General features: G+C 34.5%; 1 protein-coding gene and 1 long non-coding RNA gene across 2 annotated transcripts; both read right to left on the bottom strand.

The window, feature by feature from the left end:
• Positions 1–1,684: 1,684 nt before the first annotated feature.
• LOC139905200 (uncharacterized) lies at positions 1,685–5,042 on the bottom strand. The gene is made up of 2 exons (XR_011779787.1): positions 2,737–5,042; positions 1,685–2,677 (listed from the first exon to the last, which is right to left on the bottom strand). It is a non-coding gene; the product is annotated as an uncharacterized lncRNA (long non-coding RNA).
• A 6,733-nt stretch (positions 5,043–11,775) lies between these two features.
• LOC121115773 (uncharacterized) lies at positions 11,776–13,649 on the bottom strand. Its single transcript, XM_040709909.2, has 2 exons — positions 12,877–13,649; positions 11,776–12,795 (listed from the first exon to the last, which is right to left on the bottom strand). The coding sequence occupies exons 1-2, from the start codon at positions 13,157–13,159 to the stop codon at positions 12,359–12,361; spliced, it is 720 nt and encodes a 239-aa protein (XP_040565843.1). The 5' UTR covers positions 13,160–13,649; the 3' UTR covers positions 11,776–12,358.
• Between the last annotated feature and the right edge of the window lie 569 nt (positions 13,650–14,218).

The following is a 14,218-nucleotide window of genomic DNA, read 5'->3' as shown; positions in this document are numbered from 1 at the left end:
TTGCTTGATTAATATTGCCTATTTTATTAATGGTCAATGGGCATGTGTAGTCACTTAATTTTCTATTTTTCCCCTCTTTTTTAGTTTATCGACTCAAGTTCAATTGTAAAGAATGGACTGAATTTGACACAATACTACTTTGAATAACACTCAGATCACGTTTATAATATATAAAAATCATTGTTTACAGTTCCGAATAAGTGGATCAGAACCTATGAACAAATTTTCCACAGCCCTTGTGATCTTCAAAAAAGTCAAACAATGAAATTATTTTTTTTTAAATGTGGCCCATTGATTTTACGACTATATTTTACTTATTAAATTTTGTAATTAGCATTGAGAGCTATATTCCAATATATTAATGATATATCTTTTTTTAGTTAAATTTTTAAGAAACCAAGATGTGACCTACAATTTTTTTTTCTTTTTTGGATGATGTATTAAGAGTGTGATTTGTTCACATCAGAAGTATTTTGACGCAAAATTTACACACGTGGCCAGATAATATATATTTATAAAATTTTTAAAAAATGTTCAATTACTTTATGTTATAGCTAAAACGAAAACTTTTCATACACCTTAAATTGCATATTTATTAAGCATTATATAAGAAAATTAAAAGTTAAAATTAAAAAATCTATCCATATCGAACTTTTTTTTACATACAGCAATTTTTTTCAAAAATAAGAGTTATGTTTTTATATTTTCTTACAATGAATGAAAACTTGATTAAAACGCCAACCCTATTAAAAATGGTTTCTTAATACTCGGGCCCTAAGGCTTTTTTTTTCTCCAGAAATGGGATTCTTTGCGGATTTTTTTTATGTTCTCGATATCCTCTAGAATATTTTTTTCAACATATGGTAAAAAAAGCAAAATTTAGGAAATATGAATAGATGTATATATTTATATATGTGTTTTCGTGCGGGGCGTGGGGCTTATTTGTAACTGGTTGGTTATACCCAGAACATAAATTTCTTATTCTAGTAAATAGTGTATTAGCATTACTTCAGAGGCACTTGAATCAGATGGGAAGTGGAGGAACATCGTATTAGATTATTTAAAAATGTCGAACCCCTATTTATAACCACCTTTTTTGTTCCTAATTTCACTGCTTTGTTGATATATAATCTGAGACTGAGTAATTTGTACCCCAATTCATGAAATGTTTATCAAATGATATTTCATTGTTTTCAATTCATGAAATTTTGTTGGTCTATAATAACTCTTTTCTTTGACAAATTTGATCCTTTTTTCTTCAAATTGTAATTGAATTGGTTGAGTAATTTTATCATAATATTAGCCATTGATTTTTCTTTCCTTTTGAAGATAATCAATGTAAATTATAAGACGTACATACCAAAAAACTGTTACCATGACTTTATTGGCAAACTTTCTCTGATGCAGATCTGATTCGCCAAAGAAATCCACTGCTTTCTGGTCTATGGTGTGTTTTTGGTAAATCCACGTTAACTATAAAGTGTTAAATAGGTGAAAAATAAGATGTGCGGCAGTGCAGTTTGGTTAAGCTGGTATTTATTAGAATATCTGCACTCTTTTCACAATTATATTTTGTGTTTCTTTTAGCTTATATGAGATATCATTGTCTTTATACCGGGCCATGCAGAATTATTTGCCGATTTTTGTTCAGAACATATCGCGGACAATAATTACATTTCACATAACTTGAGAAACAATTTATTCATACATTTTTAGAATAATAAAATAGTGTGTGATCAAATTTAATCAATGTAGCCACCATTTGACTCAATGACACTGGTCTGGCGACGTCTGAAGCTGCCACAGACTTGCTGGATGTAAGCGGCGTCCATGGAGGCCCAGGCCTAGTTGACAGCAGCCTTTAAGGCATTTATGTACTTGTGTCGTTTTTTGCAGGCCTTTGTCTCCACGTGCGCCTAGATAGAGAAGTCTAGTGGGTTCAGATCTGGGCTCTGAGGGGGCCAGTAGTCCTTGGGCTTGGAAGCGTGGGCGGTTGCTCCATCTTGTTGAAAAACCCAAGGAGAGTTGCCAACTATGGATTTGATCCACGGAAGGACCTTGGACGCCAGAATCTCCACATAATCCTCCACTGTTAATCTGTAGCCAGTGGGGAACCATACCGGCTTCATGGCCTTCCCGTTGGAGGCCACGAGACCCAACATCATCACCGAAGCAGGGTGCTTTGTTGTTGCCACATAGCGGTGCTTATCTTGCACATCTCCAAGGCTCACAACACGGTCATTTTGCCTGTTGAAAGCAGGATCGACCGTAAAAGTTTTCTCATCTGAAAAAATGATGATGCGTCCAGATGAGCTCTTGATATCATTCAAGATTTTCTTGGCACGCTCAAGTCTGACTTCTCGCTGACGTTCAGTTAGCAGAGGGCGGTCAGTACACCTCAGGGGCTTTCCTCTAGCCCTTTTCAATGCCCTTGAAACAGTTGATCTCGACGTTCCCATCTCTTTCTGGCCATGTCGGCAATGGACCTGTTGGGAGTCCTCTTGAACACTGCCTTTACTTGCCTTGTTGAGACAGTGGGCTTCCTGCCAGCCCCAGGGGAATGCTTGAGATCACCCCCAGCCTCCAAGCGCTTGGAAATGTTGTAAATTGTCTTCAACGAGGCCATGTAAAAATTTAAGTATAATCAGAATATGAATATTATACATGAGCTATAATCCTAAAATTGAAATATGTTTTAAAATTTATTTAATATTTTGTGCAAATGGAGAGACTAACTTTAAATGTAGTTGTTATTTTCTTTGCTTAAATCGATTTGTATTCATTAAAAACGGAAAGACGGTTCTTTAAGAATTAGGGAAAAAAGAGATCCAAGATACTTTATCCTCAACAAGAAGTGCTCGATTTATGATATATACGGTGCTGATGTTGGCATGAAATTTATCCTAAGAAGATAACCAACCCAAGATAAACTTTATACGAGAGTAGTCTACTTCTTCCTTGGGTAGGAAACCATCCATTCATATATAACAATGAATATGGGTTAATAATTAATACTATGACATGATCCAATTACTTTCAGATTCAGATAATAGACTCAGGATGTGAAATATAAAAAAAGAAATGTTAATTACAATTATGTGCGACAACAATTTAAAGTTATTACCATATAACTAAAATATATAATGTAAAAAACAACGCATTTAAAAAATTAAATCATTCTAACATTGACAAATTTCATATTAAAATGTGTTTTAAATTTGACAAATGCTTAGGCCTAAGATCATTCTTCAATCATTAAGACAGAAAGAAGTGGACTTCTATGTTCTCTGAGACTTAGATACAAAGGAAAAATCGAAGGAAGATAATTTTATAATTTGTTCATCCATCTCAAGAGATGTTCGATCCACGAGAGACGACAGGATTAAAATTCATTGGAGGAAAACTACCAGACCTTATAAGGGAATAGAGTGGACTCTATCCTTGGGAAGGAGATACCAAGATCGAAACAATGAAGAGATCCATTCACGATTAGTAGATAATTTTAATTTATCGAATTTATTGAGTTCAAGAGCATAATTTCTCACGAGCTTGTCCATAGATCTACGTCACTCCATTACTATTTTTGGACTAAGTGTTGGTTTTAATAGTTTCATTATATATTTAATATGTACATAATGAACTACTTGGTCAACAAGTCCGAACCATGACTGAATGTTGCTAATCGACTTGAGAGTTTGGAATAAACAAATCGACTCAATAAGTCTGGGTAAGGGTTCTACTTGCTTATAACAAATTCTGAACCCTTCAATGTCGACAATCTTATTATAATTGGAATTTATTTTCGTTTAATAGAATGCCAGATTTCTCCGTGCGCTCCAGAAAAACAATTATCCTCCCAAAAATTATCATCTAGTTGTATACCATACATTAAAAGTATAATCGACACAACAAACTCTTCCGAAATAGGCAGATACGAATATCATCAAAACGTCGATATATCCATCCCAACACGACAAAAAACCAGGTTGCTCTTTTCTATATGAATCTATATGTAAGATGTTATAAATGCTGTCAGATGCCGGTTCACACACTGCGTCTAAGATTTCCATTATTTTTCCTTCTTACTACCATTCTGTGGCACCATTCACTTTATTCGCTCATTGGTACACGTTCTATAATATTTTTTAAATCTCCTTCCACTTTATCTTTCCAGTGAATGGGTAGTGGCGAAGGAGTATATAAATCCCTAGCCTGGCTCTAATATGATCTTAATCAGTGGACCCTTAACATTAGGTATAGGTTGATGCAAACATGTATTAAAAGTACATGTTACATATCGGTCAATTGCCTATTTTCTCATAAAAGGCTTCAAAAGGCAATAAGCTTGGCTTCTCAACTGGTACTATACGCCTCAAACAGTCACTTTCTGGTATCGTGAGTGAATCAAAATCCTATTAAGATATATGATCAAAATGTATTTTGCTAAAAAATAATATCTCCGTGCATTCAAAAGGTGGGGTTCTAGGTATTTTAAGAGGCTCCGTTCTTTTTAACCATCCACAATCAGTATTATTCCTTTTTGAAATCACTGCATTGATAGCCACAGGGAACGAATGATCGATTATTTAACAATTTCCATCGGTCCAAAAAAAACCTCCATTCTTTCTCTGAGGTTTCGAACGAGACAAATGCTTTATCACATGGAAAAAGACAACTTGTCTTATCTAAGACTTGACTCTTCGAATTTTCAGTACGTTTAGTGGTTTGCTGAGGAAACAAACTATTTGTCGTGAATATAGCTATTGCCTTAGCCTCATAATCATTTTCTACGACAGTCTCGAATTCGGGAAATAGACACTCGATTTTTGTAAGCGCTATTGGCATCTAAACAACTTAATGTATTATTTCTCAAACTTTGACAATATCATCATAGCTGAATTAAAAGCCTCTGGAGATATATCATCGAGATGTATTTTTCCAAAAAATAAATATAAAATGACATAACAATAATTAAACTAATTAAAAAAGATACACTTACAAATATTAAAAAGTCCATACTGTCTAAAAGATATAAAACTAATGTCTATTCATATTTGTATAATACAACTCGTTGTCTTACGCAACATTTCTCATTTATTGTCACGCACCCTTTATTTTTGCTTTAGTGATAACCTGTCATAGTATCTCTCGAACATTAACTCATTAATATTATTATAACTATTTATTATGTAAAACTAACGGTCCTATCGCATTTGCACTTTCTTGAAAATAAAAAGAAGCTGCTCTGCTTAGAAATCTTGATTGAACGTTTTAATTGGTTCTCCATAGAGATTGATTTATAACAAATAACTATGATCGATTTAAATATTGAATTTCTGTTATGACTGTAGAATTCGATCCAATATTAATTCCGGTTTCAGTTTACACATTTTTTTATTCTTTTATATTTAAACACAATTATAATATCTATACAATACAAACTTCAAAGATATTTAATATTCGATCACGTTCAAGTGATCGACTTGTACATATGCTAGAGAGCTCATGTTTGCTTTGTTTTTCAAATAATTTTTTATGCTTTTATATATCGAAATACGAATTCATTTCAATCTCTCAACCTTCATTAATTATTGAACTAGTAGGGGGTTTAGATTTCAGTTTAGCTTCATGAAAATGTTCACTTTTTTAAATTTCCCATTGCAAAAAATCCAAAAGAAGTCGTAAGAAGAAAAAAATGGATATCAAATTTTAAATATCTTCCTAATTGGAAACATGCTGACCATTATGTATGTGAAAATCATTTTGAACATGAAATATTTTTTACAAGGACACCACCAAAGGCCAGAAAGTATCTTAAGCCCAATATTGTTCTAACCATAACCTACGCGTTTAAAACTGATCATACCCATGGTGTGAAATTTAAATTTGCTTCCGAAGAAGAAACACCCCAAAAATAAAATAACAATAACTAATAAACATAGTATATATATATAATAATAATAACTATAATCACATAAATATAAAATTCTCTATGGTATAATAATGTTTCTCTAAATATATTTATATATTAAATTTCTTTTCTTTGAATTCATTGATTACTTTTTGAATTTTGACCATTTAACCATTAAAAAATTAAATTAGAGAGTAAAGGGAAATTATAAAAAGTTGAATTAACCACACCTCCTCTGCTAAATCAAATTCCTCCTTTCATATAGGCACATTTTTTAAATATTAATGGATCTGAGTAAAGGTTTAATTCTTTAGATAAGAGGTGCAGCAAGTTTTTTGATACCAAAGTATCAATAAAAGCATATCTCCTCTCTTTTTTCCCCGATTAGAATGCCGACCAGTTCCTTGGAAGTTGAATCCGGATTATTTGGGTCTTTTTTCTTCTCGATTATTCGTTCTTTTGGGCGATGGTGCATCTACCGAAAATTTTCTTTTTTGGAACTTAATACCTTTAATGGCGTTAATTAGGGGCCTTTCTATCTTAGCAACCTCTAAAATGGCCTTCACAGAATCCTTGGACAGCAGGAATTTCAGATCCATGTCATGATATGAGCTATCAAACATTATTCTCTTTTCAAGTAGGCTTTCATGGGATAGAGAAGAGTCTGGATCTTATTGATCATAAACCTGGTTTCAATCCTTCGCTGGCACTCAAGGAAGTCCCAAAGAAGAAAACCAGCCTTCTTAATTCCCTCAGCCCCTTAGCTTCATTTCTCCGTGGAGAGATCAGTCTTGAACAAAGTGTTCAATTTGTTTACTTCTTCATATGCCCCCATGATGGGCCGAAGACTTAGCCTGTTGGCTCTCTGAATTTTGGCGATAGTCACATAAGCAAAATTACCCTCCAGCCTTCGTAATTCAGTATTAGCTCCGACCGGCTCCAAGGCATCATGACTTTCCTTCCAAAGAAGGAACTTGTCCAGGACGAAAGCTTTGCAATCATTATGGGATAATGAAGCCATAGGAGAGAAGACATCTTCCTGAAGGAGTTTGATTGAATCCTTCTGGAGGTAAAAATTAGCAGATTTTGAACCCGCCTAAGCTCCTCTAATGAAATCATTCTCAGTAGTATATGTCCGCTAATGATTTAAGTTGCTCTAAGACGAGAGGAAGGATCAAGGGTAATAAGTCGGATTGACTGGTTGAGGAAGAAGTACTTTGTTCAGGAGACTTCTCCTTTGCAACCGCTCCTACTTCAACTATAGGTTTTCCTGGATGGGATAGTCTCCAGCCCCTTCCCCGACACTGGACAAGCCTTCTTCTTGATGAATCATTATTTCCTTCTCCATAATTGTTTAATAAAAAGTATATGAATAATTAATTAAGTAAAATTGCAGACAGTACTTGACTAATTCACGAGGGAACTTGAAATGATTTAACAAAATGCTTGAAATAATAATACCTCTTGCGGACAAAAAAAAGTAAATTCAAACCAAGATTCTTTTTTTCGCTAAAAATGACGTTAGCCTTCGATGCGCTACTTGGCTTAATGCTTTAGGTGGTGACAGCACCCGAAGAATTTTTGTATATCAAATACATTTGTTCGTCTATTTGTCTGTGTGTTTAATCATATAAAAATAGGACAAATTTCTAAATTTATATAGTTACGATTTTCCGAATTAGCTCCTCAAATCGAAAATTGATGCCAGCTTTGGATCAGTACAAAAAATGAGTAATATAGTTGTTGGTAAAGGCGCAATTAAGCAGTATATACTTGTGTAATCGTTCATATCATCGATTTTGGGTTCAAACTTTAATAATCATGATACAAAGTAATAACAACTTACCTGTTTCGTTATTTTCATAACCGTGAAACAACGTCATAATAACTTCAGTATGATCAGTCAAATTATTATTAAGTTGTCTCATGGTTATCAAAATTACGAATCTCTTCGTTATATTTATAAACATTAGTCAATGTAAATATAACAATAGTTTCTGGTAAATTTTAAACAAACCTTTATTTTACCATATTCTAACGGTAATATTATGTTATATGTTGGCTGGGCACATGAATAATATGAAATGGTGTTTCCTCATCTTCTTCACAGAGTCAACAGATGGGGTTCAGGGTTTTATCTATTTAAAAACTATGTATATTAAGTTGTATGTGACCACAAACCATAGCCACTATACTTGAGATTTGATGTCTTTTGTATTTGTAAATTTTTATTCCGATAAAGTGCCTAGATTGGCAGCAGCTATCCAACTATTGCCAGATAGTTCACCACTCATTCAAAGTGGTTTTTCTAGGAGGTTTGTTAGCCTTACAGATGGAATTGGGGACAGAGACTGACGTACCCCCTTGTGCACCCTCCTTAGTCAAAGTATGAGCAAATTCGTTCACTGTGTAATTATTATGGCCCTTGATCTTTTCCCACTGTGATATCGCACTTGCAATTCTTGAGGGCATATTTATAGAAAGAAATTTTTTCTCGTAACATGCTTCCTGTTTTTATATTTAAACTATATATAGCAGACAGGCTATCAGATAATATAAATATCTTCTTGTCATTCGTTTCGTCAAATTGCAGATTACTTGCTAGATTTCTTATAGCTTCAACTTCAGCTTGGAATACTGTGTCTGTATCATCAAGTCTTAATGAACATTCTCCAATAATGGCGACATGTTGTCTTAAGGCCCATCTAGCATCTGTGTGACCATTTATTCTTGATCAGTTAATATATCTAACTAGATCATATTCTTTTATATTCCATACCCTTGTCACTTTATAGCATCGTCTATATGACAAATACTGTATACATTGGACCAGGGTTGGGAATCCATACCACCTTAGATAGTCATTAAGGTATTGTACCGGGCCGTCCAGAATTATTTACCGATTTTTGTTCAGAACATATCGCAGACAATAATTACATTTCGAATGACTTAAGAAACAATTTATTCATACATTTTTAGAATAATAAAATAGTGTGTGATCAAATTTAATCAATGTAGCCACCATTTGACACTGGTCAGGCGACGTCTGAAGCTGCCACAGACTTGCAGGATGTAAGCGGCGTCCAAGGAGGCCCAGGCCTTGTTGACAGCAGCCTTTAAGGCATTTATGTTCTTGTGTCGTTTTTTGCAGGCCTTGGTCTCCACGTGTGCCTAGATAGAGAAGTCTAGTGGGTTCAGATCTGGGCTATGAGGGGGCCAGTAGTCCTTGGGCCAAAAGTTCATGTTGTCCTTGAGCCACTCCTGAGCTTTCTTGGAAGCGTGGGCGGGTGCTCCATCTTGTTGAAAAACCCAAGGAGAGTTGCCGACTATGGATTTGATCCACGGAAGGACCTTGGACGCCAGAATCTCCACATAATCCTCCACTGTTAATCTGTAGCCAGTGGGGAACCATACCGGCTTCATGGCCTTCCCGTTGGAGGCCACGAGACCCAACATCATCACTGAAGCAGGGTGCTTTGTTGTTGCCACATAGCGGTGCTTATCTTGCACATCTCCAAGGCTCACAACACGGTCATTTTGCCTGTTGAAAGCAGGATCGACCGTAAAAGTTTTCTCATCTGAAAAAATGATGATGCGTCCAGATGAGCTCTTGATATCATTCAAGATTTTCTTGGCACGCTCAAGTCTGACTTCTCGCTGACGTTCAGTTAGCAGAGGGCGTTCAGTACACCTCAGGGGCTTTCCTCTAGCCCTTTTCAATGCCCTTGAAACAGTTGATCTCGACGTTCCCATCTCTTTCTGCCCATGTCAGCAATGGGCCTGTTGGCAGTCCTCTTGAACACTGCCTTTACTTGCCTTGTTGAGACAGTGGGCTTCCTGCTAGCCCCAGGGGAATGCTTGAGATCACCCCCAGCCTCCAAGCGCTTGGAAACGTTGTAAATTGTCTTCAACGAGGCCCCAACCTGTTCCTTAATGTTGTTATGAGGCACTCCTGCTCGGAGGAGGACTGAAATTCCGATCCTCCTTGTTTCCTGATTGGACATGGTCTCACGTGTGGAAGTTGTTACGCTCTCACAGGAAGGATTTTTGTTTATTTTAACAGTAAAAATACGAAACAATCAGATTGGTTGCCAGAATTCTTTATCGTTTTATAAATGATATGTGATGCTTATACTAACAAAAGGAAAATAGTGAATTTACTTAGTTGTACTGCAGTTAAAAACTTTGTATTTAGCAAATATCCAAAGGATACTATATACTTGAACATAAATCTTTTTATTATTTGACACAATTCACTTCGTTGAAGTCCATCTATACTAAGCCGAAAAAAGGATAATATTTAAAATCTTATCCCAGACAGTAAATCAATTGAGAAACGCGAATTGAGAGCATTATGGAGAAATTTCTCCGATGTATAACGTCCTCTAGAGGATCTCCAATACCAGCAAGGAATAGTATTTAACATTGTTGCATATATGGGCATCTCTTAAAATATATATATTATACTTGAATTTAAATCAAGTAAAATAATAAAGGTAAATACTCAAATACTGCTACGTATCAAAAACTATAATAATACCGTCAACAACTAAAAATGTAATACTTAATGTTGATAAATATAAGAAACTTATGTAGAAGTGAGATACGATGAAGTATTTAGCAATGATCAGGAATTCTTACTGGGACGACAAATATGTTTAGACTAAATGTAGCAATACTCTAGAAGCACTTTATTTTTTGTTAATTAGTTTACAGTAATTGAGTATTTACCCTGTATTTCATCCAATATCTTGTGAAATACTATTGACAGGTTGCAAATGTGGTCACTGTTTCTCTACATAAATTCCTATAACTTCATTAAATTTTTTTAACGTTGTGACGAAGAATTTTGCGTTGCTTACAAATGATAAAATATTAGCCTTCATCTATACAACAGAAGGAGCATTGCCAAAATGCATTCGACCTAACAGTTAAACCCTACAAATTCACTCTTCCCAAATGCATTTGGATCGAAAAATTCGTATTATATAGATAAATATGATATGAGCAAAATACTAAATACTTTATTCAGATAGACTCAAAAGAATTCCACCTCCATCAACTTGATAAAATAATCATTATTTGAAATGATTATTGAATCTATCGTTTCTACTCATTGATTGAATAATCAATACAAATTATAAAGAAATATATCTGCATCTGTATACAGTATTTTTACACTTTGTAGAAGTCTATTGCTTTACGTTATTAAGAATCCACATGAAATCCTTTGTTAGCACCCATTTTCAACTTAGTGATATAGGAATAAATATTACTAGGGCTAGCTAGGAAAAAAGATGACTTTTTCTTTATAAAAGAAAATTTTATGCTTGCTTATTTTGGTAAAAGACCATTTTGTTAGGGGAGTGCGGGGTTAGAAATTTGAGGGGTTATATCATTGGCGAGCCCTTTTTGAGTCAATAGATAAAGAGAAAAACGTTTTTCATGTGTATAGCAACTGATATAATGAGATATTTTTCCCCCAATAAAGCAGTAGGGTCTAGCATTTAAAAAAAAAAAAAAAAAAAAAAACGCCATTTCTTCCTTCTTATAATGCTGCTATAAAATGAAAGGGAGGGCTGAACACAACGAAGAAAAAAAAAAAAAGACTATATATGTATATAACTAAATGTACTAAAATGTAAAAAAAAAAAAAAAAAAAAATGAAGGAAATAATAATAAAAAGAAGAAAAATGAAGAACATGAACACAGACTATACCATACAACATAAGGGAGAAAGTAAAGACCTATTGGGGGAACAGCAGCATAGCCCATCACTTTATATAAAAAGAATTTTGTTTTTTTTCGTCGGATTTTTGGAACATTTTATGCTTGCGAAGAAAAAAAAGGAACATCACTTGTAGTTACATGGATAATTTTCATATATTTCTGTGTATGTTTGATAAGTAGATTTTCATTATCAGAAGTTCTAGTAGTATTTACAAATTATAGTTAGTGTAAGTGTTGACTACTGATGATATTCACATCTAAAGTATGTATGTATGGGATTTAATGCCACCATAATTTGGAAGGGGATTAATTATATTAATTAGACATGTATAATATAGCATATAAAAGCTATAACATGAATGAATAGTATCACTACTATTTGAGAGACGTGTACATATAGTTGGGTATATCCATGTAGTAAGTTACACCGAAAGAAATTCCAAAAAAAATTAACATTCCATAGGGTTAGTAATTATATGAGGTAAACTGTTGTTGCATTTTTGAGACGTAGCAGCAGGCTACTGTGTGGAAAGACAGACACGTATGAAAACACATATTTGGAGTTCACTATTAATGTTATATAACTATGATTTCAATAGTAAAGAGACCTTCCGTCATCATTTGGTTTATATCACGAGGCAAATGAAGAGTCACATTTAATTTATTTGTTTCAAAAAGAAACAGAAGCCTGAACTAATTTGATGAGAGAAGAGATTCTCATTTGTTGTGAACGTTTCTTATATGCGTTGTGAGATTGGCTTTTTGTCCAAAAGTTTTGAGACAATACACACAGCCAAATGCCTTGATTTTTTCATGGATGCTTTTAATATGATTATTAAGAGTGGTTTTCTGGCCAAAGGAGCGATCACAGAAGTCACAAATGAGGTCTTTTCGCTTTTCATGTACATTTTTGATATGATTCGCAAGGGTCGTTCGCTGTCCAACCCCTTTTCTACAAATAACGCACATATAGTCCCTAATTTTCTGATGCACTGTGCGAACATGATTATTAAGGGATGTCTTTTGCCCAAAGTCTTTACCACATTGAGGACAAGTGTACTCCCGACGCTTTTCGTGAACGGTGGCCATGTGAACGGATAAATATTCTTTGGTGAATATTTTAGAACAGAGAACGCAGATCGTATCACGAAGCCCTGAAAGAAACGAAGAAGAACAAGATTGCATAAGAAGAAGATCAAATCCGTTCCTCTACTTCATCCTTCCAATGGCAATACCTAATGACTCCTCAGTGGACTTTCGTCCTCTTTTGCAAGGTACAGGAAGCATCCCTGCGAGGATATCATCCACTTCCTCTTCATCAAACTCTTCTACTTCTTCTCGCAGTACCTCATCTCCAGATCCTGACTCCTCCTCTGCCGTGTATAACTCCACTTTTGGAGTGAAAATATCCACATCCGGAAAGGGAACGAGGCTCAAACTATTGCGGCAAGAATCCTCGGAACAAAGTCCAGTACTGTTCTTTCGATGAGAACACCCTGACAAGAGCTTCTTAAACATTATAAATAATTCTTCTTCTTCATTCGCTCACATCACGCCCTAACAATAATCTTTGTATTCTCAACACGACTACTTCTTTAATACATCTTAAAGCATTAATTCAAAGTCTCTCTTCCTCTCTATTTCTTTATATTATTTTCTCTTTCTATCCAGCAAGTAGTGCGAGCCTTCTTCTTCTTTCACCCTTAATGCTTGTTTCTACGAACGCACGCGTGCTCTTCTTCTTCAATCCTCAGTAAACGACCATTCTAGTCCTCGCTCTCATCATCCACTTGTTCAGTTTTTTTCCTTCCTTCTTCCTTCCTATCAGGTTGTCAGCTATACACCAAAAGAAAAATTGCATATGCTGTGTGTATGTAGGGGTTGGATTTTTGTAGAAAAAAACAACAAAACAGTTTTTAAATTAGGAAAAAAAACCGGTTGGTAACTGTTCTCTTTTTTCAATTAATTCTTAATAGATCATTGACCATCATGGTGTTAACATCTGCCTCTGAAAGAAGAATTATCGCTTATATTTATTGTAAATTGTTTTCAAAATACATTTTAAATTTAGAAGATTCTCCTCTTTATATAAGTAATTCATTTCCCTAATCCCCTCCAATAAAAAGAGTATATAAAAGGCATTGATATTAACAAGAGTCTAAATTCAGTAATACCCTAAGCTTTTCTATCGCTTTACCATCGAGACCTACAAATATCCCCTCCATACGCATGTAGATATGGCTTAATTCCATCTATAACGATATTAATTTACTAGCAAAAGTACCCAACAATGTCCAGAGCTATTAGCGTCGAAGAACATACAAACTTTTTTTTATTGATTTAGCAGATAACTCCCCAACAAATCTTCTACGTTTTTCATGAGCACACTTACACATAGTTACTTAATACCGGGATGTTATCTCCACTAAAAAGAATAATGATAACAGCTTTAGAAATAAAGAACATTGTTCAGGTTGGCAAAAAAATAATAATAATAATAATAATGCTTAAGATTTACAGCCCAAATAGTATGTACTCCCCTTTTTTTCTTTAATATGAGCTTTAGCTACACTCGCT

This window comes from Lepeophtheirus salmonis, chromosome 4 (assembly GCF_016086655.4).
Source record: "Lepeophtheirus salmonis chromosome 4, UVic_Lsal_1.4, whole genome shotgun sequence".
In the NCBI taxonomy this organism is placed as follows: domain Eukaryota; kingdom Metazoa; phylum Arthropoda; class Copepoda; order Siphonostomatoida; family Caligidae; genus Lepeophtheirus; species Lepeophtheirus salmonis.
The sequence above is the reverse complement of the archived record's forward strand: the minus strand, read 5'-3'. Positions and strand labels throughout refer to the sequence as shown.

What these genes read in the sequence shown, in the direction of transcription:
- LOC121115773 (XM_040709909.2), bottom strand. Translation starts at nt 13,159, where the DNA reads ATGTTTAAGAAGCTCTTGTCAGGGTGTTCTCATCGAAAGAACAGTACT. An exon ending in GTCCACTGAGGAGTCATTAG is followed by an intron (nt 12,796 to 12,876) that starts GTATTGCCATTG and finishes CGTTTCTTTCAG; the next exon opens with GGCTTCGTGATACGATCTGC.